The sequence below is a fragment of the Falco biarmicus genome, chromosome 4 (genome assembly GCF_023638135.1).
Source record: "Falco biarmicus isolate bFalBia1 chromosome 4, bFalBia1.pri, whole genome shotgun sequence".
NCBI classification, from domain to species: domain Eukaryota; kingdom Metazoa; phylum Chordata; class Aves; order Falconiformes; family Falconidae; genus Falco; species Falco biarmicus.
Window position 1 is genome coordinate 66,252,239 of NC_079291.1, and position 26,142 is coordinate 66,278,380.

Below are 26,142 nucleotides of genomic sequence, written 5' to 3' on the forward strand. Positions count from 1 at the left end.
TACACTTGGTCCCAGTATCCCGTTTGGTCCTGTCCACTGAAACAGTGGGTACCTGACTGGGATAACTGAACTGGAAGAACACCAGAGCGATGGATGTAGCCTTTTCATAAACTTGCAGGGAGTTAACTGAGGTGTGGGGGCTGTGCTGGGCTGTTGCTCTGCTGAAGCTGTTCTGGGGGTTTTATCTGGAGCCAGAAAAAGAGGCAGGAGACTGGTGATGGTCACTGTAATATTTCAAAATAATTTTACTTTAAATTTTATTTATATCTTAAAAATAAACATCAGTATTAAAATATCAGTAAACCTGTGAGACCAAAGCAGTGAGTATGGCATACATAAGGAGTAGCATACTAGAGTGGCTGTGAGCATTGTGTATTAACTTCAGTGCAAAGCCGAAACGGGCACGCTGTGAGGGCAGTGGCATTTGCCCAGAACAAGTTTCTTGGGAGTGTTTCCTGGCTTAGTATAGCTCGGGCCAGGCCTCGGTGAGGCAAGATGGATGGTGGGGAAAACTGGGCCAAGGAGCAGCAGTGGGGGCTGTGACACACTTCGACCTCTGTGAAGGAATCAGAGCTGAGCTGGCTTCACGTGCAAAAGCCTCTTTCCTCTGGGGGTCCCTAATCCTTACCTTGTCCCCACCCCCCCTGGCGCACACACACTTGCACAGATGCACACACGTCCTCTGACATACACATCCACCTCCACAGGCCCTGGGCTCTCTGAGCTCTTCCTATCTTTTTTTTCCTTTTTTTTTCCTGGAGCTATCCTTGGCTGCTCCTCTGCCCTCTGGAAAGGAAAGGTGGGCAGAGGGACTCAGCTGTGGGCTCTGATTGCCTTTGCAAAAAAACTTTCGCATTGCCAAAAAAACTGGCTATGAGACTGTTTGTTTGACATGGGAGATGCTCAGGAGGCAGCTGCTCTCCCAGCTCCCCGTGCTGGGTATTGGCTGGCCAGTCTCAGTCCCTAAATGCGTTCTTGGCTCCAGCCCCCAGTACCCAGAAGTCTTGCTCCCATTGAGCTAGTCAAGTCACCGAGTGATTTCACGTTGAACTCCATCTTTTTGACCAAGAAATACAATTATTTTTTTTTTTTGCTTTGTGTGCATGTGCTAGAAAGAACTCAAGATTTCAGCAAGGAAAGGAAATGCCAGAAAAGAAGGGCAAGCATTTCAGTCTGGAAGTGCTCCCAGCCTGCATCTGAGGCAGCATTTAACCAGGGAGTTTGTGTCCCTTCTCCCATCACTGCATAGGACCCTCCTGCTGAGCACCGCTCCCCTGCCAGCACCATCCAGGAGCTGACCCTCTCCCTCCTGCAGCCCTGCTCGCTGTCACCAGCTCCGCTGCCTTCCCGCAGCTGCTGCCCAGTGCTGGCTAAGAGCAGAAACCAGGTGCTGTTTCTGCTGGGTTTGTTTTCTTGCGGTGGGTCCTGAGGTGGCACAGTTGCGGTGGGGAGCAGAGGGGATGGGGCTGGCTTCCACGTGCTGTGTTTCTCACACTGAGGTCACTTGATGGAATGAGGTGGGCCACTTCCAGCACTGGAGACGGGCGAGTGAGGCCCAGGGATGGTGCGTGCTCCATTAACAGGAGGATTAAAGCATCTGCAGCTGTGGAGAGTGATTTGGCACACAAAGGAGTAGCAGGTGAGGGGACATAAATTACTGCCCAGTGCTGCTGGTGGCTGGCTGGCACGCAGCTGGTCCCTGGCTGGATCCCAGGGTCGCTCTAATTTGGTTTCTTTGGGCTCCCAGGGCTCTTCGTGGTTGTCGGTGATGTCCCCTGCCACAGAGAGAGCACAGTCATGAAATGTCACCAGAGACCCCTTCAGCGACTCCTGCTCAGGGCTGGCCAGGCTGGTTCCCTGCTGCTGAGGACACACTGAGCGCATGGCACCGGGGACGCTCTGCTCTCGCCCCTGCAGCCCCTTCCTGGGGAGCATTGTCTGTGTCCCAGCCCTGACCCTCCTACAGGGCCACCTGCCCACCATGCAGCTGAGCCGGTGGCGTGGTGCCACCCCAGTGGCCCTTGTTGGGGACAAGGCAGGTGGCCGGAGCCATGGTACTCACAGGCAGCTGCACCTTTGTGCCGTTGAGGTGGGCGTAGAGGAGCACAGCGATGTTGCTGTGCCCAGCCTCCAGCGCTATGGCGACGGCGTTGTTACCATCCTGAAAAAGGAAGGGAGAGCGCTGGGAAGAGGTTTGGGGACAGGACATGGGGTGGGCAGCTGTGCCCCGGCCCCAGCAGTGGAGGCTTACGCTGTCCACGATGGAGATGTCACAGGTGGGCTGAGCCAGCAGCAGCTTCACTGTCTCTACCCGGCCGTGCTCGCAGGCACACATCAGCGCGGTTGAGCCCTCCTCATCCTGCAGGTTCACGTCCGCTCCGCAGGCGAGCAGGGCTTCCACCATCTCCTGCCGGCCGTGGCTGACAGCCAGCATCAGCGCTGTCTGGCCAGCCTGCAAGGCAAGGGACACTGCCAAGCTGCTCCTGCCCTGGCTGTGCCACCTCCTCTTCCCACTGCCCCGGGGAGGGACCGCCGCTGTCCGCAGCGCCCACAGGGTCTCTGAGCACCTCCCTGACTGGAGATGAGCCATGGATGAGACCCGAGAGCCCTGAGGCCAGGCAGAAGTTGCTCCTAATGTGATGCCCTCCCCATGTACTGCCCCCTCAAGGTTTTGGAACCACAGTCCTGCCCTTGGAGCCAAGCATGGCCCTGGCCGTTGCTTGGGGGTGGGGGGAAAGGGTCAGGATGAGGTGGCCCCCAGCCTGCACCAACCTGGCTGGCCTTGGCGTTGACGTTGCCCATGCTGAAAAGCCTCCTGACCACGTTCATGTCGTCCTCCTGCTCGACGGCCGCCAGCGCTGCCAGCATGAGAGCGGTGTAGCCAGCTTTGTTCTGGTGGTCCACGTTACAGACCCCTGCGGGGATGGGCAGAGCCAAGGGGCTCAGGGTGCTGTGGGGCCAGTGGGAGGCACAGACTGAGTGACGCGTCTGGCTCCCACCCTGCACCACGGGCACAGACCTGCTGGTAGGTTTCACCCCCCACCCCACCCCCCGCCCCCATTCAATCTGGGCTGGCGTGGCTGCCCACTCCCCCCTACCTGTGCACGGACACAGCCCAGGGGAGACCCCCCCACCCTGCTGCTGGCACCTGCTCCCTATGCTTGGCATGGCCAGGATGGGATTCAGGCATGGAGCGGGATGGTGGCAGAGGGACGTTTCTGGAGCGGTGGCACTGACCTGTGTCCAGCAGCAGCCGCACGATGTGGAAGTTGGAGTGGGAGACGCTGTAGTGCAGGGCCGTGTTGCCGTTGCCGTCTGCCAGGTTCACCACATGGGCCAGGAGAGCTGGCGAGACCTCGGCAAAGGCCAGGAGGTGGTTGGCGACCGTGTCGGGGGTGGACACCTTCTGGCTGGACAGACGGAACCACTCCTGCAGGACCAGGCTGCTGCTGGCGAGCTGTGGGGGGGCGAGCGGCACTGAGCCAGGACCATAGCAACCCCCCCCCCCCAGCCTCTGCGTGACCTCCGGCACCCACCCCCCTGCTCCAGAGGGGACCGGGTGAAGGCAGGACCCTGAAACCCCGAAATCACGCTGGGATGGCCTGAGTCCACGTGGGTTTTGGGGTCCCTGGAGCAAAGGGGCTGTGTTGTGGGGGAAGGTTCAGAACTGGGCTTTGCTGACCCGTATTTGAGGGGGGCAAGCCCTCCCACCCACAGCACCCCACTTACCACCTCTTTGCTCTTGGTGGCACTGGGGTGGCCCAGGTGGGTCTTGACGATGAGGCATGCCTCCCGCATCCTGGGGCTCAGCTCAAACCTGGCGAGAGCACGAGGGTGGCTGGGGGGGGGCGGGGGGCTGCATCGTCCCACCTAACCCACACAGGCAAGGGGTCTCCCCATGTCCCCCCGCGGAGGTTTAGCTCCGCTCCCCAATGCCCGTGAGCCTCCGGTGAGCTCCCCGGGGTGCAACATCCAGCCCAGCAGCTGCACCCCCCGCTGAACCGAGCCTTACACGGGTGTGCTCAGGCCCCATTTACCCATTTTTAGGCCGTTTTTTTTTCCTTTTATTGAAAAGTGCCATAAAGAGCTGTTGGTATTTTTTTGTTCCCTTCCAAACTATCTTCTCCAGCAAAGAGGCATCGGGGGCCTCAGGATCATCCTTTCCTTAGCAGAGCCAAGAATCTGGAAGGACTTTTTCCTGCCAAATGGTTTCTGCAGGAGCCCAGGGTGTTTTTCCCAGCGGCTGCTCTGAACCAGGGCAGACACCCCGAGTCGGCAGGGCCAGTGCCAGCCCGCGGCTCCCAGCTGCACAGGGCGACGGAGCCTTTCCCCTTGGCACTTACTTTTCCTTCACCACCGGGGTCTCCAGCAGGGTCCCACCAGCCCCCTCATGCTCCTGGCCTGGCTTGTGCTCGCCTTCCCCAACCTCCTCATCCGAGGTGTCCATGTCCCCAATCTCCTCGCTGTCAGAGCTGTCAGCTGAAGCCTTCTCAGAGGAGCTGTCTCCTTCCTCCTCCTCCTCGCTGGATGTGCTCTCGTACCTGCACAGAGGGAGGATGCTCAGCAGCAACACGGCACCTGGCTGGTCCCTTCCAGGTCCCCCCACTGCAGCTGCCCCCAGCCCAGGATGGGGATGCTGGGGAGGGGGCAGGAGACCCTCAGCACATACTCCCCGTTCAGCACGCCCACAAACTGCAGGCTCTTCTTGCTGCCCTCGGCCTCGCTCCGGGGGGGACCGTCCCGCTTCTTCATGATGGACTTCAGGGCTCCTGGGGGCAGAGAGATAGGCGTTAGGGACCAGGCACCCCAAACCCCAGGGCAGGCATGGGAGGGCCACGGGCAGAGCCGAGGCAGCTGCTGTGACACAGGTAGCGTTGGCCCTGCAGACGCTGTCCCCAACAGGGTCCCCCTCTACCTTCCCACGGGAATATCCCAACCCAGATCTTGGTGTCAACCCTGGCGCCAACTCACCAGCCGCAGGGCTTGGTCCAGCTCCGCCATCCCGCACCAGGGACGGGTCCTGGCTGCTGTGCGTCGTCTCTGGCGTGGCTGCCCTGGGGTCCGGGCACTGGCACATACCCCCCATGGCTCCTGCGCCCTGTGCCGAGGGGCTGCTTGAGGCATCACCTGCCCTGGGATCCGGCTCCTCGCCCACCGGGACGGCACTGCCCACGTCGGTCTGGCTGCCCTTGTCTTCGCGCTGGGCAGCTGAATCAGGTCCGACCGCCACATCCCGCCCATCGGGGCGGCAGCCCACCCCGATGCAGCTGGTCGGTGGGCAGCACTCCACACCCGCCTCTGCCGTCTCTGGGGGGTCGCCGGCTGCCCGGCTCTGTGTCGCCACTGCCGCTTCCACCAGCGCCTCGGCCACCTGCGGCTTGGCTGTCACCTCCTTGTCCAGCCGCCCGTGGGGCCGGCGGGCGCACACCTCCAGCCGCAGCTCCTCCAGCTCCCGCGTGGCCTCCCGCAGGTGCCCCTCCATCAGGGCGATCACCTCCTTCTGGTGCCCCACCGTCTGCTGCAGCAGCTCCAGCTCCCGCTCCACCTCGCTGGCCAGCCCCAGCGAGGACTCCAGCACCCAGACGCCCACGTCCCTGCGCTCCCTCACCCCACCGTCCGGCACGTCACCGCGGTAGTAGAAGACTGCATCGGTCATGGCCCGGTCCTCGCCCACCGCCACGGAGCGGCACGGCCTCTCGGCAGCCCTGGGGCTCCTGCCTGGCCAAGCCCTGCTGCCCCGCTCCGGCACGGCCAGCTTCTCCGTCAGCTTCCTCAGCTCCGCGATCTTGCTCGCTCGCCCCTTCGCTGGCTCTGCTTCGCTCTCTGGCCCACCTTGGGGTGGCTCCTCGCCCCCTGCCACCGCCTCGGAGCCAGGGGGGTGGCAAAAAGCCTCGCCGGGCTCCACTGACAGCTTCTCCATCAGCTTTGCCTTCTCCTTCTTCAGCTCCGAGATCTGCATCTCCAGGAGGGGGATGGTTTTCACCTGCTCCTCCAGGTCCCGCAGCTGCTGCAGGGCTGCTGCCATCTGCTCCCGCACGTGCTGCAGCGGAGCAGCACTGAGCCCCGCCGCCGGCGTGCTGTGCCCCGAGCTGGCAGGGCTCGCCCGTCCCCAGCCCCCCTGGCCCTCGGCACCCACCGGCACCCAGGGGGACAGCTGACTGAGGGTGCCCAGCGGGCCACTGCGGGAGGGACCGCCAACATCCTGCAAATGGCCCTGCTCCTGCTCCAGCCTCCGGCTTGTTTCCAGCAAGGTCTTCTCCACCCGCGGGTTTCGCACGAGGTACTTGCGGGTGGGAGGTCGCAGCAGCCGCACTGGCGGTGGTGGCGAGACGGGGTGGGAGGTTGGCTTGTTCGGGGGCTCCGGGGGTGCCCGGCGGTGCGGGGACAGCAGCAGCGCGACCCTGCCCTCCTCACTGGCCGTGGAGGCCAGGGACTCGGTGGAGGTCCAGTCACTGGCCTGGCTGCTGGGGCTGCGCAGGGCGCTGGGCGGCTGCCGGGACCCTTTCACCCTGCGAGGCAGCGGCACTTTCTTCAGCGTTTGGCCGCTTTCAATGTCGTCAACGTATTTCAGGAAATCCAGGTCCAGGAGGAAACCGTAGGGGGTTTCCACTGAATATGAGCTCTTCTCCCCGTCATCCTGGTCCCGGTACAAGAAGGGGCCCCCGAGATCTGCAAAAGGAGCAGGGGCGGTTAGGCAGGGACCTGGTGGATTCAGGTGGGCTTTTCCATGGGGTCGTACCGGGATTGGCAGCCTCCAGCCCCCTCCCCACCGTGGTGCTGCTGGCAGCGGGCCCAGCAGATGGCCCGTCCCCAGCACCCTCGGTGCCGCTGGATGTCACAGGGCACCCACACTGTGCCAGGCTCGGTGCTGGGGTGAGAAAACCCACTGGGACAGGACGGGAACAGCTCAGCCCTGCCACTCCCGTGGTGTTCCTTCCACTGTCCCTTGTGACAACCGGCCCGGTGACAACCCCGGTCCCTTTACCTGGGAGGTTCTGGTTCAGGGGTGCAGGCTGAGCCATCTTCTCCCTGGGATGCTGCTGACCAGAAAACGATCAACCTGCAACAAAACCAGGGCCACGTCCAGCAAAACCCTGCAAACCGGGGGCTGGTGACCCCTACACTGCCACTAACCACCTCCCCCCAGCTGGGGAGCACCCTGCGGCCACCCCCTGCCATGTGCTGGCCCCCCTCGCCTCCCTCCAGCCCTGGTGCCACGAGGCTGGAGCTTTTGTTTGTACATTTAAGGAATGAAGGTTTCGCAGCCAGCGCTGGGACGGCTGCGGCGGCTGCGCTGCCAGCTCTGAGGGTGCAGAGTCATGAGTCAGAGCTCAGCCACACCAGGGGAGCAGGCTGGAAAAATAAAAAAAAAAAAAAAAAATTAAAAAAAAAAAAAAAAGGAGGCTGCAGCCTTTATGGATGCAGTTCTCAGCAGAGAAGTTTGCCTGGGATAAAGGGAATCGCTGCTTTTGCAAAGCTACGTGACCGCAGGCCACTGCCAGCACCTGGGCGCTGGGTGCGATGTCCATCCTCACCCCCCAGGCTGAGGACCGGTGACCCCCAGGAGGGACCTGGCTGCTTTTCCCTGTTGATAATGTGGGATAAGGCAAGACAGGAGGCAGGGGGGAATGGAAGTGAGAGCCTGGTTTTCCCAAGAGCCCGGCACAGGCACGCTGGAGGAGAGCCAGCAGGATGCAGCTGTGGTCCAGGGGTGAGCTCACGGCCTGGGGTGCCACCAGCATCTGGGTGCCAGGGCCCAGGTGGGAACACTCTTAGTGGGAGTGAGATGGGGGCAAACAACACCCCAGGAGCACACAGTGTCACCCACCAGATCCCCGCACAACCGGGACGCGGTGGCTCTGCCTGCGGGGCACAGGTGGCCATGGGGCTGTGCAGCTGTCGGCGGGCAAAGCATTTGGCACCAGGCTATTTTCGGAATAAAGCAGGGGAGGAGGCATGCCACAGAGGAAAGGCAGCTCAGGCACAGCCCTACGGAAAGCTGAGGCTCAGCGCTGCCCAGAGAAGGGCGCAGCATCTGGCCTTGGCTGTGGAGAAACACCCACATCCATCCCCAAATCCTCTGCCCATGACAACCAGAGGGTCCAGACTTTGCTAGCAGAGATGCTGTGGTCATCCCTGTCACATGGCCCAGCTGCGAGACGATGTGCCAGCCCCTGGCTCACACCCTCTGCCCATGACGATGCCGCCTGCTGCCTCCCCAGCCCCAGCTGATCTGCTGAGCCCACGGCTCGCCCTGACCATGCCAGAAGCTGGAGGAGTAGCCATGGCATGGGCAGCGCCAGGCCAGGCTCAGGTTGGACACCCAGGTGACAGGGCAGCTCCCCCTGGCCCCCGCCAGCCCTGCCAACCAACCCGCAGCCAACGCACATCCCAGCTTACACCTCCCCTGGGATCATCCCAGCTTCAAGACGGGATCCCTTCCACCTCCCGTGGGAACATCCCAGCTCCATGCTGGTAGCCCACCATCCTGTACCCCCAGCTTCATGCCTGAAAGGGTCTGCATCCCCAACCTCTGCTAATCCCTCTCATCCCACCAGTCACAAGGCTGGATCCTGGGGGCCTCCCACCCCTCTGCCAACCCACCCGCAGCCAACGCACATCCCAGCTTACACCGCCCATGGGAACATCCCAGCTCCATGCTGGTATCCCACCATTCTGTGCCCCCAGCTTCAGGCCTGAAAGGGTCTGCACGTCCCCCACCTCTGCTAATCCCTCCCATCCCGGGAAGCAGCCGGCTTCCTCCTCTGCAGGCCCTCGCTGCAGGTAATTAAACAGTGCCTGGGCCAGGACAAACTTCCCACCCGGCTCTGCGCACGCTGGAAATCAAACGGGAGGAAGAGGGAGAGCAACGGGAGCCAGAGCCAGCGGGAGCATTTCCTCGGGGGAAGCAGCCGGCAGCTCCCTTCCGCCGCCGGCCGGGTATTGTCCTGCACCAGGAAAAGCTGCCTCTGCCAGGATCCCTGCCCAGGGGTCTCCTGCGCTGTCCTGCTTGCGGCAAAGGTGCCCTTTCTGCCAGCATTGCCCCACTGTCCCCTCCGCTGACCCAGGGTCACACTGCTTGTCCCCTCCGCTGACCCAGGGACACACTGCTTGTCCCCTCTGTCACCTCACTCTACCCCTTCAGCCAATGCCAGCGGCTGCTGTCACCTGCGTGGCTGCGCTGCCCTGGAGGAGACCCCCCGCAGCTCCCCAGTGGCTCTCAACCCTCGTTGCTTTTGGGGCCAAAAGGATGGACTAGATCCAGCGCAGGAGCTTCTGCCTTCGCCCAACAAAGGGCAGGCCAGGTGATGGGACCTGTGGGCTCCCAACCACGTGCAAATGGCCCCGCGGACCCCACGATGTGTGAACCCTGATGGGGTCCCCCTGATGTGCAAACCCCCCTGGGGGCTCCGCCATGCACAGACCTCCTGGGAACCCCGTGATGCCGGCTCCCCCTGACACGCAAACTGCCCCTGGGTGCCGAGGTGAGGGGCAGGCTGGATTTGAGCTGGCTAGGACAGCAACCGAGGCAGATGGCCCTGGTGCGCAGCAGCAGTGAGAGGGTTAAGTCCCTGCACCCGCAGCCCAGGCACCAGCAGCACAAAGCCAGCCTTGTCCCCGGCTGGCCACCACCATCACTGCGGCACTGGTTCAAAGAGAAGCCGCTCCACCTGGGCTGACATCCCGACAGGGAAGAACGTGCCGGCCACTTCGGTGCCAAAGGCCGATTTTCAACAGTTTCGGCCGCTCCCTGGACACCCGGGCTTGGTGCTGCTGGGGTTGGGCACAGGGACCCCCCGGTGCCACAGGCAGGGCATCCCACACGATCCCAGCTTCCTTAGGAAGACATGAAAGCACTGCTTCTAGCCCTGGTGTTTCCACAGAAAAGCGGGACGGTACAAAGCAAAATGCCGCTCAGGAGCTTGGCAGTGAGAGGAGGAAGAGGATGCGCAGGGACCCAACTGTCCCCGCAGAGGCAGGGCTGTGCTTTGTGGGGGGCTTGCACCTCTGTCTCCCCCTCCTGCAGTCACACCAGGAAGCTTGGGGCCAAAACTGGAGCTGCTCCACTCACATACGATAAAAAGCCCCATTAGGGACAGGGCAGTTGGCGCGCCTGGTCCCCATGCTCCAGCCCCTGGGACCCCAGCCTCATGGTCCATCGGGTGACCTCCCTGTGGGTCCCCAAGTCCCTGGGTTGGCAGAGGACAGGCCCAGGGGAGCTATTTTTAAAGCTCCAGACTCCTCTGGGCCCTTTCCCTTACCAGGGGGATCAGTGGGGCAGCCCCCAGCCCGACTTGGCCACGTGCTGGTGTGCAGCCCAAGACGTTCCACCCGCACGGCCAGGGCCGGACACGGGGAGGGCTCTCCCCAGCTCTGCTCCCCAGCCAAAATACTGAGGTCATGAGGAATGTGAGAAGAACAGAGTCCAGAGCAGCCCTGGCCAGCGTGACTTGATTTATCTCGGCCAGGCACGCTTCCCTCGAAGCTGTGCGCAGGCGATAAGCCCCGAAGTTCCAGGCTGAGGCTGTTCTAAAGTTAAAGGGAAACCACTGCGCAAGCACAGGGCTTCCTCCATGGGAATTCCTGCCAGGATTTGGGCCCCTCGCACGGTGCCAGCCATCACGCGTGCCCACCACCTGCAGCATCACCCGCAGGGTGGCTGCAGAGAAAGGTAGCCAGAGCTCATCACGCCTTCCCTGCCACCTGTCCCATCCCCATCCCTTGCCCCGGGGCCGTAAAGGACACCCTGTGCTCTGTGCCACCCACTGTCCCAGCGCCCGCTCGCCCAGGCCACCTTGGCTACGCTGTCCAGGCTGGGGCTGCTCCCAGAGGAGCCGCGTCTCATGTCGGGGGGTGCAGCAGCACCCACACAGAGAGGGAAAGGGAAACGCTTCGATCTTCTCACCAGGCTAATTTCAGGGTTGTTGTCATTGTGGGCCCAGTTGGTCAGGAGGCTGCGGGGCTCTGCACCCGCTCCAGCACCTCGGGGACCTCCCTGAACTCACACAACACCTAGACAACAGGCGCACGCTCCGTACGCAGACATCCTGACACAGGTACCAGCTCGATGTGCCCTGTCACACCTACAGCTCTATAGGGCTCCACTAGAAAACATCCACTACCTGTCCCGTGCCCTCACCACAGCCGCCCACCAGCACCTCCCCGACTGCCGCGGGGCTGGTGACAACACCCAGGGTGGGACATGAGCGCGGGCGGCCCTGCTGCGAGGGGGTTCGAGGGGGTGAAACGGTTACATTTACATCCCGCACTGTGGGGGTACAGGCACAGCCCCACGGCAGGTTGGGCCCATGTAGGGAGCACCCTGAACCCTGCAGCACCCCACGTGCCCTACAGCATCCCGAGGGATGCTGCAGCAGCCTAGGGTGACCTGCTACACCCCCAGCCCTGCGGGTTCCTAGCACCCCAGGGTGCCCTGCCACACCCCCAGCCCTGTAGGTCCCCAGCACCCCAGGGTACCCCCCAGCCCCCCCAGCCCTGTGGGTGCCCTGTGCCTTCGGGTGCTCCAAAGCACCCCGACCCCAGCAGGTCCTCAGCACCCCGGGGACCCCGTCAGCATCCCCAGCTCTGCAGGTCCCCAGCACCCCGGGGTAGCCCCCAGCACCCCCAGCCCTGTGGGTGCCCTGTGCCCTCGGGTGGTCCAAAGCGCCCCGACCCCAGCAGGTCCTCAGCACTCCGGGGACCCCACCAGCATCCCCATCCCCTCAGGGAAGCCCCCAGCACCCCGGGGTGCCCGCAGCACCCTGCGCGCTCCCCCAGCCCAGGAGACCCCCGGGGACCCCCCGGCAGCCGGTGTGGGCGGCCCGGCCGCCCCGACGGCCCGGAGCCACCGGTAGCGGCAGCGGCACCTCCCGGGCGGGCGCGGGCGGCAGCCCCGTTCCCGCTCCAGCTCCCGCTCCGCTGCCGGCGCCTGCCGGGCGGAGGCCCCCGGGAGGGGGATGCCGGGGCCGCCCCACGGTCCCGCCGCGGCCGCGGGGGCTCCGGAGCGGCCCCTCGGCGGGCCCCGGGCGGCGGCGGCTCCGGGGGGCCCCGCGGGGGCGCCGCCACCGGGACGAGCCCCCGCCCCGCCGTCGCCGCCGCTCCCGGAGCCGCCGCCGCCAGCCGGAGCCCGCCGCCCCGGCCCGGCCCCGCCGCCCCGGCCCGGCCCCGCCGCCCCTCACCTCGCCCGCCGGGCGTCTGGGCTGCAGCCGGGCCCCGCGCGGGGCCGCCGTCCCGGGCCCGGCCGCTCTGGGCTGCACCGCGGCGCCGGGCAGCGCTGCCCGCCGCAGCCCCGGGCCGAGGGCGGGCTGGCGGCGGGGGCCGGGCGGGAGCGCGGCCGGGGCGGGGCGGCGGCGGGCGGGGATCGCCCCCAGCCCCGGGACGGGCACCGCCCCCCCCCCGCTCCCCCGTGGCACGGAGGTCCCCCCGCCCCTGCGCCACCCCCTCCCGAGCGGGCTGTCCCCCCGCCCAGTCACCTGGGGGCAGGGGGGTCCCGGTGGGCCCGTGAAGGGGGGATTCCGCTGCCCCGGTCACCCCGGGGGCCCCGGTCACTGTTACACTGGTCACCCCAGCGATGGGGGATTCCTCTGCCCTGGTCGCCCCGGGGGTCCTCGGTCACTGTTACACTGGGGAAGGGGTGTCCTCTGCCCCAGTCACCCCAGGAAGGGAGGAGTCCTCTGCCCCAGTTACCCCAGCGATGGGCAGGGGATCCGGTCACTGTTACACTGGGGAAGGGGTGTCCTCTGCCCCAGTCACCCCAGGAAGGGAGGAGTCCTCTGCCCCAGTTACCCCAGCGATGGGGGATTCCCCTGCCCCGGTCACCCCGGGGGTCCCCAGTCACTGTTTCATTAGGGAAGGGGTGTCCCCCGCCCCAGTCACCCCAGGAAGGGAGGAGACCTCTGCCCCAGTTACCCCAGCGATGGGGGATTCCCCTGCCCCGGTCACCCCGGGGGTCCCCAGTCACTGTTTCATTAGGGAAGGGGTGTCCCCCGCCCCAGTCACCCCAGGAAGGGAGGAGACCTCTGCCCCAGATACCCCGGCGATGGGCAGGGGATCCAGTCACTGTTACACTGGGGAAGGGGTGTCCTCTGCCCCAGTCCCCCCAGTGATGGGGGATTCCCCTGCCCTGGTCACCCCGGGGGTCCCCGGTCACTGTTACGCTGGGGAAGGGGTGTCCCCTGCCCCAGTCAACTCAGCAATGGGGGATTCTGCTGTCCTGGTCACTCCGGGGGGTCTGCAGTCACTGTTTCACTAGGGAAGGGGTGTCCCCTGCCCCAGTCCCCCCAGTGATGGGGCAACCCCCGCCCTGGTCACCCCTGGGGATGGGGTCCCCTCTGTTTCAGTGTCCCTGGCGCTGGGGACGCCCCTACCCTGCTCACCTCCGGGAGGGCCACCCCAGAGAACAGGGTGTCCCCTGCCCGTGTCACCCAGACGCTGGGGTGTCCCCTGCCCTGAGCTCAACGTGCTGCTGGCCAGGGGCCCGTGGGTGGCTGGGGCCCAGCCCCCTGCCCCCCTGCCCTGCCGCCCCCCCCCCCCCCCCCAGCCCCCCTGGCCGTGGTGGCCTCGCGCCCCATCCCACCGCTGGCCGGGGGCCCTGTGCCGCGCGCCCTGGCTGGGTTTTTGGCAGCGCTCCCCTGTCCCAGCCGCGGGCTCTTTGCCTCCTGCTCCTGCCAACTTTCCTCCCCGCCTGCTTCACGCGCCGGCCGCTCAGCCACCGAGGTCTAGGCCATCCCCCATCCCGCAGGGACCCCTGGCCACTTTCACACCTTAAAACTTGCCCACCCCCCCCCCCTCCCTCCAACTCCTTCCAACGCCAAAACCCTCAGCAAGGACTTTTGCTTCTTTTTCTTTCCTTTTCAGCTGCTGAACCCCCGGGGTATTTTTCCACAGCCGGCTCTTCCGTAATGCTACTCACGGGAAGAGCAGGAGAAACAAGATGTGCTTCCCAGCGTCCCTCCCAGCTGCTGGCTGGCAGCTTGGGGACTTCCTGGGAAGGAGTTTGCATCCGGATGGAAGTACCTTAATAGCCGTGATGGATCTACCTCCCCTGACAGACCTCGTCCCTCTCCGACCCATTTACATACTTGGCCTCTCCGGCATCCTGTGGTAATGAACTTGGTGACTTCATGCCCTCGTTCTGTCTCCGAAGCAGGTCTAGAATAGCATCGGTCGTGCTGATTTACTGGCAAAGAAATGCGCTGGGCCCTCTGTAGGTGTGCAGCTCGCCTTCTCCATCCAGGGCTGGAGAAGTGACGTCTGGTACTGGTGCCACCAGTGTCCGCTCGCCAGTGGCACCGTGGAGGTCGTGCCTCGCGTCATGGCTCAGAGCTCCACAAAGGGCCCATCTCCAGGTCCCTCACACCCACACTTGGACATCTGACAAAAACGTCACCCACCGCCTAACAACGATTCTTCTTTCCTCCTTGCCAAGGCAGGGAAAAACCCCCAAAAAGGAGCAACTGAGGAAAAACGAGCTTGGGAAAGCGCCACCACCCCAGCTCTGCAGGTGCCAGACCTTGCCTGTGCCACTGCTGCCACTCCAGCACTGGCACGGAGCTGTGAAACTGGGGGGGGGGGGCTTGAACCACTCAGCCCCCCCGAGGAAATACAGACCCAGGGCTGCCTAAATTTGGTGCTGGTGCACAGAACCGTGGCAGCTCAGCGAGATGTCCAGGCTAAAACTAAAACTCAGCAACAGCCTTGCGCTGAGGGGTGTCGATCTGCTCCCTGCGCACATCAGACACCTCCGGCTTAAGGTTCTGGTGGCCAAGAAGAATTAAACCCATGGCACAGCACGGCACGGCACAGCACGGCCCTTTTCTGATAGTCATGGTTTTCTGCAGAAGCTCTGCAAAGCTCAGATATGAAGACACGAAGACACGGCCAGAGAAGCCACGAGGGCCAACTGGTGTTTTAACTGGGTGTAAATCACCGCTGCAGCTGGGAGGCGGCACGGAGAAAAGCGCTTCCCAAGTCTCGGCTGTTGGCCGACGCGGTGGCTTTACCCCCAGGCCAGGGATGCTGACCCAGGACCGGTCCGAGCTGTGGCACCCATCTGGCCGGGCCAGCAGCTTCTGGTAGCCACAGCCAAACCCAGGCTTGGAGGCAAGCGGCAGCACCCGTGGCTCTCCGGCAGCACCCGTGGTTCTCCGGCTGTATCCACAGCTCTTCAGCTGTGCCCGTGGCTCTCCGGCTGTGCCCACAGCTCTCCAGCTGTACCCACGGCTCTCCGGCTGTGCCAACGCCTGCTGAGCCTCCGGCGAGCGAAGGTGCAGCCGTGAGGTTGTGGATGTTCAAGTGGGTGCCTGCGTGGGTGAAAGATGCCCGGATGCTCAGTCCCGGTAAGGATACAAGTGAGGATCAGGGATTGTCACAGCCTGGGACCGAGCTCTTGTATCACCCTGCATGGAATGGTGAGGAGGCCTAGCTGGGCTTTTGCTGCTGCTATAGGGGCAGTTTTGCCAAAACCCAGTGGTTTTCTGGCACTGGAACGTTGTAGTTTGGCTGTCTGAGGCTCTCAGACTTTCATGGCATCGTGGCAGAGCCTGGCACGGCTGTCCCCAGTCCTGGACCTCACGCTGGCCAGGGAAAACATCCCTGACTGTCCCAAGAGCATCCACCTGAGCAAAAAACTCTGGGAACTGATGAGTTTTCAGTTCATGAGGAATATTAAAAAGCTTTTTCTGGTCCAGAAGAGGGTCTCAAAAACCAGCTTTCTCTGTGAATCCCATTCCTTTGCTCTCTGCCAGCCTTAACTGGGACTGTGCATGTGATCGTGCCTCAGTTTCCCCAATCAGGGTAGTTGGAAAGGGCATATGTGTGTGCGTGTGCGCATGTGTTGTGACGTGCACTAGTGTGGCAGCGTGTTTCTCTGCAGCGTGCCAGGGAAGAGAGCCCCAGGAGCTGGAAGTGGCTGCAGACCGACAAACAAACAGGCTGCACCCCTGCCCCTCCGCACACTGCACAGAGATGGAGTAGCGTCAGCACACAGGAAGACACAGAAAGCTTGGCCCGGCTTTCAGCTGGCTGCCTGCAAGCTTCTGCTGCCATTCTGCCTCATCTTCTGGATGGAGAGAGCCTGAGAAATGCTGCTGGAAATGCTGGTGGGGATGGGCCGCAGTCCTGTGTGCTGCAGCACCAGCTGCCCCACTGGCTGCAGCTCTAGGCGACCATTTGTTCCCTGGGCAGTGGGATCCCAACCGCTTGGGCACCCTTGTCCCCTCGGTGGGCAGTAGGCTCCTGAAGCCCGGAGCATCTCGGTCCTCCCTAGGGCAGTGGGCTCCTGAAGCCCGGAGCATCTCGGTCTTCTCCAGGGCAGTGGGCTCCTGAAGCCCAGAGCATCTCGGTCCTTCCTAGGGCAGTGGGCTCCTGAAGCCCTGGGTGTCCAGGGCTGGCTGGTGGTGGCCTAAGGCTAGGAGAAGCCGGGTGTGCTCAGGGTGCACCTGGAAGAGCAGCCAGTGGGATGTGTTCCAGCTGTTTCCTGGCTGTTGGAGTTCATCACCGCTTGCTCCAGCTCTGCCATGCCTGCCCAAGCCCCACTGCCAGCTCCACCACCCCCTCGGTGGCCCTGTGAACTGGCAGGCCTGGCCACGGTGTGGGACCCACGGGCAAGGGCTGGTGGGGCTGTGCCTGGAGCGATCCCTGGAGCGATGCCTGGAGCAGCGCCTGGAGCAGCGCCTGGAGCAAGGCGGTGTGAACGCCTCTGCGTTGTGTCAACAACCCAGCCCAGCACGCTTCCCCGCCTGGCCGCAGCAGGATGATGTCCTTGTTTTCTGCCTGTGGGTTTGGGAGCGGGCAGGAAGCTCGTTTCCTCGGGTCCTTCCTCCCCGGGATGCTGCAACAAAACAAAGGACCCGTGAGTGGAGCAGGAGCAGCTCCCCCAGCTCTCCAGCTGCCTGTGGGCTGCCAGGACCTGGGGAAGGGTCCTCAGGGGGCTGCTGGACACCCACACTGGGCTCAGCCGAGCTGGGCAGGGGGAAGAAGCTGGTCTCCCCCCACCCCACCACCTCCCAGGCACCTCCTTGAACCTGATACAGCACCGCTGCACGGAATACAGAGCACCTGCCATGTCACCTGCTCCCTGGGGACCTCTTGCTCCAATGCCACCCCCTCCTACATCCCCCTGATGTGTGCGACCCTCTGCAACCGACCCTCTGCAACCTCTTGTCCCCAGCGTGGCCCTGTGGGACCAGCCCTCACCCAGGTGCAGGGTGCCCTTTTTCCCCATCCCCTCCCCCGTGTCCCCTCTGATCTAGCCGCCTGCAGGTGACATTTCGTGCCCGTGTGGCACCGCGGGAGCAGTTATCTCCAGCAATATTTCACGCTCTTGGCATGGTACCCAGCCAGCCTGGGGAAGGCCAGGATGACTTTTTTGCTTTTTTTTTTTTTTTTTATGGCTGCGTTTGCAGTTCAGTCTTATCAAGGCTGAGGAAAATGCTGTGTAGGGTTTCCGAAGCCTGGGATTTGTTTTGGCCAGAGGCCAGCCCTGCCAACAGCACCAGGGGGGTGGGGTGGGGGGGACGGGGACACGACGACCAGCCCCACTGGTCAGCAGCTTGCTGCTGTTACTTGGCTGTAAACACACCCCAACGGTCGGTGGGAGCTGCCAGCAGGATGCTCTTGGATCTGGGATTTTCCAGTTACCGGGCTCATGCTGTGCACGGAGGGTTTGGAGCCTCAGGTGCCTTGAAAAGTTGTGACCTTGGCTTAAACTCAGCACTCCTTAAAAATAGCCATTTTTCTTTTGGGCCCCCTGGGCTGTACCCCTATGTCCATCTGTAGCCAGCGGGGCCACAACATCCATTTTGAATAGAAGTGCCCACACTGATTCTCCCCAAATGGGGTCACCGCTGGAAGGGGACAGTTAGGGAGGACAACTGCTCCTGTGGGTTCATGCAACCTTGGGGTCAGTTCTGCAGCAGGATGGACTCCAGGCTGCTGCCCCGTCCCTGTGGGGAATGCTCTTGCACAGCAGTGGCAGCCCTGGCACAACTTCAAAGATCCTGGGCTCTTGGTGGAAGGGGAGGATGCTGGCCTGCGTGGGGACACGGATGTCCCCATCACCTAGTGGATGATGTGGACTCGGCTTCACCCACTGATTTCCAGCTTGTCCTTTCACCCTGCAGAACAGGATGGGGATGGGTGTGCACTGGGGGAACAAACCAGCCCCCAAATAACCTTCTTCTTCTGCCCTCTAGCACCTGGCAAAGGCACCAGCTGAGTCCTTTGGACAAAGAGGGAATGTCCTGGCCAGCGGATGCTCTTCTGCCCTGCCACAGCCACCAGCCAACCAACCTCCCAGTTTCTCCACAGGGAGTTATTTCCAGCCGTTTTCAGCTTTCCACTCACCCCTGCTCCAGCTCCACTCCCCCCTCTCCAGCAGAGCCCTCGGGCTGATGGCATCCGACTCCGTTTTGACATTTCCAGGGATGCCAAGAAAGGCCACATGTGTCCTGGTACACAGAGCGTCCTTCTCCACCCGGCACCCGCAGCCAGCAGGTTCCCAGCTGCCAGGGATCTGCCAAGGGCCAGGGCAGCACAGCGGGACCTTCCCGGAGGGAACGGCACAGATCTGGCATTGAAAAGCAGCAGAAAAGCCTTTCTGTGGCCGTGCATCTGGGTCTGGCGCACAATCAGGCCATTGAGCTGGTGACAGCGAGCAAGGCCAAGGAGATGGGCTTCCCCGCCCCCACCCCTCCCAGGGCTGCTTTGGAGCCCCAATCCCCCTCCCCGCAGCACCTCGGCTTTTGCTTGCTGCCCTTGAATCTCCGCCAGGAACTTCCCACCCCATCCGCTGGACACAAACAGGTTTCCCAAGCACTGGCAAGTTGCCACCGCTTCCACTAGCTCCCTCCTGGCCACCTTCTGCCCACGGAGGTGGCACCACCACAGCCATGGCCACAGTGGGCAGTGGAACAGCCCCATGCCAGCATCTGGCTGGGTTTTCTGTGCCAGCAAGCGGAGTGGAGCTGGAAGGTGGCTGGATTTTTCCTGCAGATGGTGCACGGTGAAGTCAAGGCTTCCTAACTTGCTGGGCACAGCGGGGACACGGGGAGCAGCGGGGCGTGCAGGACCTGTGTCACTCCTCCCTTGAGCAGGACGAGGGTGGTGCTGTGGCCCGTCCCTGCATCCCAGGACTTGGCAGGGGGGCACCCACAGCACTACAGCACCCAGGGGCTGAGCACTGTGGGCAGCAGGGTGCTGCTCCAGGCCTCCTGGCACTGCTCCAGGGTGCAGCAGCACCCATGGGTGCCCTCCAAACGTCATCGCCTGAGCATGGGACACCCGGCCAGCGAGGGCAGACACCTGAAAGAAGGGACATTTTTTAATGGGAGTTTAGGGGTTGCAACACAGGCTCCGGCCGCCAAAGCCCCACAAGTTGTGCGGGGAGTGTGAAGCTGAGGAAGTGTCCCCCCAAACTGGTGTGGCTCCAGGAGATGGGGAGTAAAAGCCTTGCCCAGGGCCACCTGGCCCCGCTCGGAGCCAGGTGACAATGCCATGGCATGGCCAAAGGGCACAGGGCAGAGGGGAGCAGTGGTGGCAGCGGGGTGGCTGTGGGGGGAGCAGAGCAGCACGGCGGAGCTGGGGGTGGGGGTCCTGCCGAGCGTGGCAGGTTGGGGTCCTGCCCAGTGTGAACCCCTGGGGCTGGGGCCAGGGGGGCGCTGGGAGAAGGTTGTGACAGCCAGTGGGAGCTGCCGTGGTGCGGTGATGGGATGGTGGGGGGGACAGGGTGATGGGGTGACTGAGCAGGGCACAGGGTGAGGGGGGCACAGGGTGATGGGGTGAGGGGGGCACAGGGCGAGGGGGTGACAGATTGAGGGGGTACAGCATGATGGGGTGGACAAGGGATGGGGTGAGGGGGCACAGGGTGAAGTGGGGTGAGGGGGTGACAGAATGGGGGGGACAACAGTGTGAGGGGGGGACAGGGGGATGGGGGGGGGGGCACAGGGTGATGGGGTGAGTGGGTTACAGAATGGGGGGACACAGTGTGATGGGGGGACAGGGGGACAGGGTGAGGGGGCACGGGGTGAGGGAGGCACAGGGTGATGGGGTGAGGGGTGACAGAATGGGGGACACACAGTGTGATGGGGACAGGGTGACGGGGTGAGGGAGGACAGGGTGATAGGGTAATGGGGTGACAGAGTGAGGGGGGCACAGTGTGATGGGGACAGGGGGACAGGGTGAGGGGGGCACGGGGGTGATGGGGTGGAAAGGTGACAGAGTGAGGGGGGAACAGTGTGATGGGGGACAGGGTGATGGGGTGAGGGGGTGACAGAATGAGGGACACACAGTGTGATGAAGGGACAGGGGGACAGAGTGAGGGGGGCACAGGGTGATGGGATAATGGGGTGACAGAGTGAGGGGGGCACAGGGTGATGGGGGGACAGGGTGGCGGGGACCCGTCACTCGCAGCTCCGGCGGTGCAATCCCGAAGCCACGTCCCCAGCCTTGTCCCCATCCGCTCGCCCCCGCACTCCCTCGCCCGTTCCCCACGCTCGGGGAGCGGCTGCTGGTGGCCCCGCGGCACCGGCCCGATTCGTCCAGGAGGTGGCGCTGCCGCCCCGGGAACGGCAGCGCAGCCACCGGGGGGGGGCGCCGGGCTGCGGGGGCCGCGGGGCGCGGGGAGGGTGCTGGGTGCATGGGGGGGTGCTGGGGACGGGGTCTTGGGGTGGGTGCGTGAGGGGTTCTGGGGATGGGGGGTGTCAGAGGCAGGTGCCTGAAGTGGGGGAATGGGGAGGGTGAGAGGGGGAGTGCTGGGGTGGTGAGGGGGTGCATGAATAGGGTGGGTGCTGGAGGGGGTGAGGGGGTGCATGCGTAGGGTGAGCGCTGGGGTGGGTGCTGGGGTGGTGAGGGGGTGCATGCATAGGGTGGGTGCTGGGGTGGGTGCAGGAGGTGGGTGAGTGGGGGCTGGAAGCAGCCAGAGCCTGCCGGGAGGTGAGGGCCAGACCTCTTCATGGCTGATGGGACGAGAGCCCACACAGCCCAGGTCAGTGCAGAGAAGCTTTTTGTGTCCCCCCCTGGCCCACGCAGCCCCTCAGTGGCTGCTCCCAAATGTCTGTCAGCAGTGCAGGGTGACACGGAGCGGCGGGGTCATGGGGGAGCGGGAAGCATTAGGCCCCAAACTGCATCTTCCACTCCAGATCCTGCAGCGCTGTTCTGCACCACTCACTTGGCTGTGCACACTTGGGGTCAGCATCAGCCCCCAGTATCTTTGCTGGACCGGAGCATCCCTCCCCGTGCCACGGCCTCATCCCACTGCCCTGAGGGTGCTCCACCACCTAAAACATCTCCAGCAGACCAACAGCAGCTCTGTAGAGCTCGTGGTCACTTTTTTGGGGGGAGGTTACTGCCATGCTGGTTCTCTCCCCCAAGAGGATGCCCACAGTGGCAGAGGGGATGGCTGGGGACAAGGATGGGTGGCAGCCCTCAGGGAAAGCAAAGCTGGAGTGATCCGAGCTCTGCTGCAAAGCCTGGGGTGCAGGGGTGCCCGGCCATCAATCATTTAGTGCTGTTAATTTTTAATGTGTAAAAATCTCTTTAAGTAAGGAGCCCGGCGCAGAACAAGGCTGATGATTAATTCAGGGAGTGACGCACAGAGGCGAGTGCTGGGCCCGGCGTGTGTGCGGTCCCCGGCCACAAAAACAAGCTGGGGGGCAGGGAAGGGATGGAGCTCCCATAGGGCTGATGTCACAGGGTCACAGGTCAGTGATGGCACTTGCTGGCGTCCGCCCCAGGACTGGTGGTGGTCCTGCTGCAGCCCCGCAGGGGTCGCGGGTGCCCCTGTTGGGGTACATATGGGGGGTTATGAAGCTGGGGGTTGCTCAGAACAGGGTCTCCCTGCTCCGGTGATACTGCTGGTGGTGTTGGAGGCTGAAGGCTCTGGCAACCCCTTCAGGCTGGTGTGCCCTTGGAGCCCCCCCAGCCCATTTCCAGCTTGCAGCTGTGTGCCAGTAAAAGCACAAATTAGTAATATAATATATATAACATAACATAATATAATATAATGAGAAAATTCACGAATTATCAGGAATAACACACTGCTGGTGGAGATGGTTGGGCACACACTGCACTTCTTCCCCCTCCTCATCCTCCCCACCGGGCTGAGAAGACCCTAACTCTCCCACAGTGGCCTCAGAGAGGACAAGCCAAATCAAGAGACCATTAGTGGGGTATGAGATAACCAGAGAATAACCCATCCATAGCAGGATAGGGAGAAAAAGCGTTGGCGGAGGGTGTCTTGCTGCAGCAATACTGCTCATGCCTGGCCACGGCGCAGCGCAAGGGCAGGGCTGATGCAGCCATTGCAAACCAGCTGCAAGGCCCCTGCTGTCGAGCATCCAGCAGGTTCTGGCATGCCGCGAGAAGAGCAAAATGCGTCAAACCCAGCTGAGTCACCCCCTCCCCTAGCTCCTGTGTCCCACCAGTATCCCCCAGAGCTCCAGCGAAACCCTCCCTTTTTAGTTGTGGTAGGATCCTGGCAGCACAGGGGTGTCCCCAGGGAGCTGCGTGAAAGAGAAAGTATTACTATATATCTATTTTATTGAAAACTGCAACACCCCAAGCGCATTTTGAGCCTCCGGGCTTTAACATCAAGTATTTGGAGGAGCTGGGCTCAGCACTCCTCCCTTCTAGTTAAAAGGCAATTAATTGGGGATATCTCATTTGAGGGGGCAGGGATGGGATCTACCCCGCAGGGAGCCCTCGCTTTTAGCTTTGGTGATGCCAGCAACAGAGCAGCGAGGGATTTTTCTGATGTCTTACACGCTGCTTGTGAACTGTGTCGATACAACCGCGGCACAGGGACAGCCGGCTCCAGACGTGCCTTTGGGGAGGACCTGCCACAAGAAGAGTGACGGCAATAATCCAAGAAATGTTGGAAAACACCACGTCATCCAGGACCCCAGGAAAAAGCACCAATGCATTGCTTTGGCTCTGAGGTTTTTGGGGCCGAGGTCTCTGCAAACATGTCCCAGGGTCAGGCTGGAAGGGAGTGGGGAGGGGACCCTGCAGAAACCTGCCGCTCCGCACGAATGCAAAGAAAACAAGTGGATCTGCAAGTCTCCAAATTCCACGTGTGCTGCAGAGGAAGCAGTGATAATGGAAGGGCTCTGCTTTCAGGGAGGCAAGTTTAAATAATTAAGAGGAATAGTGAGGTGGAAATGAATGTGCAGAAGGTTTGGGGCTCCCTGGAAGGAAGCGGAGATGAAAGGAACGGTTTTGCTACAATATTCATAAAGCTCTGAAGCAACAGCATGCGTGCCTGGAAGAAGGGCTATTGCGTGAGCTCGTCTCCTCTGGAGACCCCATCTCCTCTGGAGACCCCATCTCTTCTGGAGACCCCATCCAGCACCAGCGTGGGGGATGTGGCTGGCCCCGTGGGTGCTGGGCATTTTCAGGGCGCAGCGGTTCTTGTGGCTCTTTGCTAATTACCCCATGAGGGAGGATGGATGCCTCCGTCCAGCCCAGCCCCGGGCCATCAGGGGGCAGCTGCCCACCACAGCCCCTTTCCCTTCATTCTGGACTTTATTTATTCCTTTTCCCGCGCCAAGGATGCAGAGCTGGGAAAGACAGTGCACAAATGGGTCAAAAACGAAACTTTTTTGTGGCGCAACAGCTGGGACACTGGTGCCTTGTGCACTAGTGCTGGTTCACTTGTTTGCTGTTTTTCAGGGACAGGGATAGGAGCTTGTGTAAGCCACAAAGAGCTGGTCTCGCCTGTGTTTTTTCTTTCCGTGCGTTCCCCATGTGCGGGGGGGCTGGTGCTTGGTTGGCACGGCACAGCACGAAGCAGAGCCATGAACATCTGGAACACTTTTTAGATAGAAGAACCTAATGTGCCTGGCCTGGTTTTTTGGCTGCTAGCTCATTGGTGAGCCCAGGCTTCAGCTCCTGAGGGATTTCCATTCCCGGCATTGCCACGGGATGCTGCCTTAGCAAACAGCCGGTGCAGTTGCCTCTTGTCTCTCTGCTGATGGTCCCCTCCGGCATGCGGCTCCAGGTCAGCTCCAAGCACACTGCAGCTTGTCCCAATCTGGCAGTTCATTTATACATGTGCTTGATGCAAACTAAAGCTCTGGTGTCCGTGCAGGGCTTGAACTGCCCTGTCTTGGGCCCTACATGCCCCATTTTCCTTTAGGAAATGCATGCTTTTCAAATGCGTGCTTGTCTGGAGTTGCCTATTTTCAAGACCAAATCTAAGTCAGCCCCTGCCTTTTCTTCCCAGGGGGCAGAGGAGGGGTTTTGCCTGGTTTGAGGTGCCTGTAGGAGTTTATCGCTGTTAATGTGAAGTCTGGCGTGCTTCACCGTGGCCACTGGCACAGAAAATCCGCTCCCCCCTGCCCCCCCCAGCGGGTGCATGCTTGCTCTCCGCTCACTTGGCTCTGCTCCACACCAGCCCACCGTCATCTTGCTCGGTCACTGGCCACTCCACATCATGCGAAAGACCTGTCAAATCATTTAGTTGCTGCTACTGTTACGAAATCCCATGGAGTTGCCACAGGGGAGGCTCGGCAGGGGCTGCAGACAGGCTGTCAGCAGTGATGGTGATGGGGGGGATGCAGACACAGCAAAAAACAGCCCACTAGCACAGTGTGCAGCCCATTTTCCTCACCCTCCCCAAGCCAGGCTTTGCTTCACGAGTGGTTGTGGAGAGATCAAAACAGCAGGAACCTCCTTCACGCCATGGGGAGCACCGAGATGCTGTGGGATATGGGGGCAGCCAGGAGCGATGGGAGCTGCTGGTCCAGGATGATGCCAGGACATGTGAGCAGGACCAAGTGGTCAGGGTCTCATGCAGGATTTTGTAGGGACCAGCAGCAAACTCTGGGCTAAAGAGGGATCTGTGCTGAGACTGGGAATGTGAGGAGGGGGAGGGGAAAGCAAAGCAGCTGCCACCCTGGGGGTGGGCAGCGGGATTAGTGATGCCAGGGAGGCAGGAGGGCTGTGGTTTGAAGACATGGCTGGTTTTCCCCAATGCCTGTGGCTGCTCACAGTGATGGGGAGCTCAGCTGGAGCTGAGGGGCCCGGGGGACCCCTGTGCTGCACCCCGAGGAGCACAGCCTCCAGCCTCGTGGCCCCAGCACGCTGGAGCCCAGCCACGGGGGCTACCTGGCACGGCAGCCACTCCGCAGCGTGGCTTCTAGAGCTCCATCGCTACTGACATGGGTACTAATGGGGCTGGGATGCTAACGAGGTTCCTGGCTGCTTGCTCACCCTTTTCTTGCCAGGGCTCAGTGGAGAGGCCACGGTGCAGCCTCCCAAATGTCCCAAAGCCCTTGGGAAGAGGAGCCCCCCAGTGTCCCAGGGCGCCCTGGCCGGGTGAGGGTAGGTTGGGTTTGCACGAGCTGGGGCCATCCGCCTCCTCTCTGCCCTTGCACTGACAGGGTGATGCCGATGGCAGGAGGAGCATTGTCTCACCAGGGGACAGAGGGACACCGCACCCCACCCCCTGTGCTCCACCTGCCACATGACCAGAGCACAGCCAAGGGGGACACCCCCAAATTCACACCTTTCTCCCCCAGATCTCCTAGCTGGGGAGAGGATCTGAGGGAGAGGATCCTGGAGGGGGGATGGATGCATCCATGGTGCAGAGCCCTGTCCCAGGGCAGGGGGTGAGGGATGCCCCAGGGACTCAGCTCCCCTCGCTTGGGGGCCACACTCGCTCCTAGCCCCCTGCCGAGGCCAAGCCCCAGGGCTGAGGGTTCCTCCAGGTAGGAAGCCCCACCAGCTGCCTCCTGCCGGATTTCTGTTCCCTGCTGGGGCAGCGGAGGTAGCTGCAAAGCCTCCTGCATGCTGCAAGCAGCCTTCAGGTGGAACCAGCACACCCGCAGTCTTGCCCTCCACTCAAACCGGGAAGCCAGCCTTCCTTCTTGGGTTGATTGCTCTTGACGTCAAGCTCTTGAAGCTGTCCCTTGCCTTCCAGCAAGTTCCACTCATATTAAACCAGGACAGATGTGTGTCCGGGTGAAGCTGGAAGAAAGGCAACATGCAGAACCCAAAATACAGTGGGAAATAGCCTAAAAATTCCTGGTAATTAAGCAGGGAAGTGGTGTTGGCCTGGTTTATTGGACCTTCTTGCAGTGGAGGCATTGCACTTGCCCCACTGCCCTGGGGAGTGTCTGATGCTGGGGACAACAGCCTTAAACC

The 26,142-nt window shown here is 62.3% G+C and overlaps 1 protein-coding gene across 2 annotated transcripts; it reads right to left on the reverse strand.

The window, feature by feature from the left end:
- Window positions 1-227: 227 nt before the first annotated feature.
- On the reverse strand, window positions 228-12,325 carry KANK3 (KN motif and ankyrin repeat domains 3). Of its 2 annotated transcripts, none has more exons than XM_056335344.1 (11): window positions 12,180-12,325; window positions 6,986-7,060; window positions 4,972-6,669; window positions 4,670-4,769; window positions 4,344-4,541; window positions 3,730-3,817; window positions 3,238-3,457; window positions 2,773-2,915; window positions 2,252-2,452; window positions 2,075-2,161; window positions 228-1,775 (listed from the first exon to the last, which is right to left on the reverse strand). In XM_056335344.1, the coding sequence occupies exons 2-11, from the start codon at window positions 7,020-7,022 to the stop codon at window positions 1,722-1,724; spliced, it is 2,826 nt and encodes a 941-aa protein (XP_056191319.1). In that variant the 5' UTR covers window positions 7,023-7,060; window positions 12,180-12,325; the 3' UTR covers window positions 228-1,721. The 2 variants fall into 2 exon arrangements, with proteins under 2 accessions (XP_056191319.1, XP_056191317.1); XM_056335342.1 differs by having other exon boundaries at window positions 2,063-2,161.
- Between the last annotated feature and the right edge of the window lie 13,817 nt (window positions 12,326-26,142).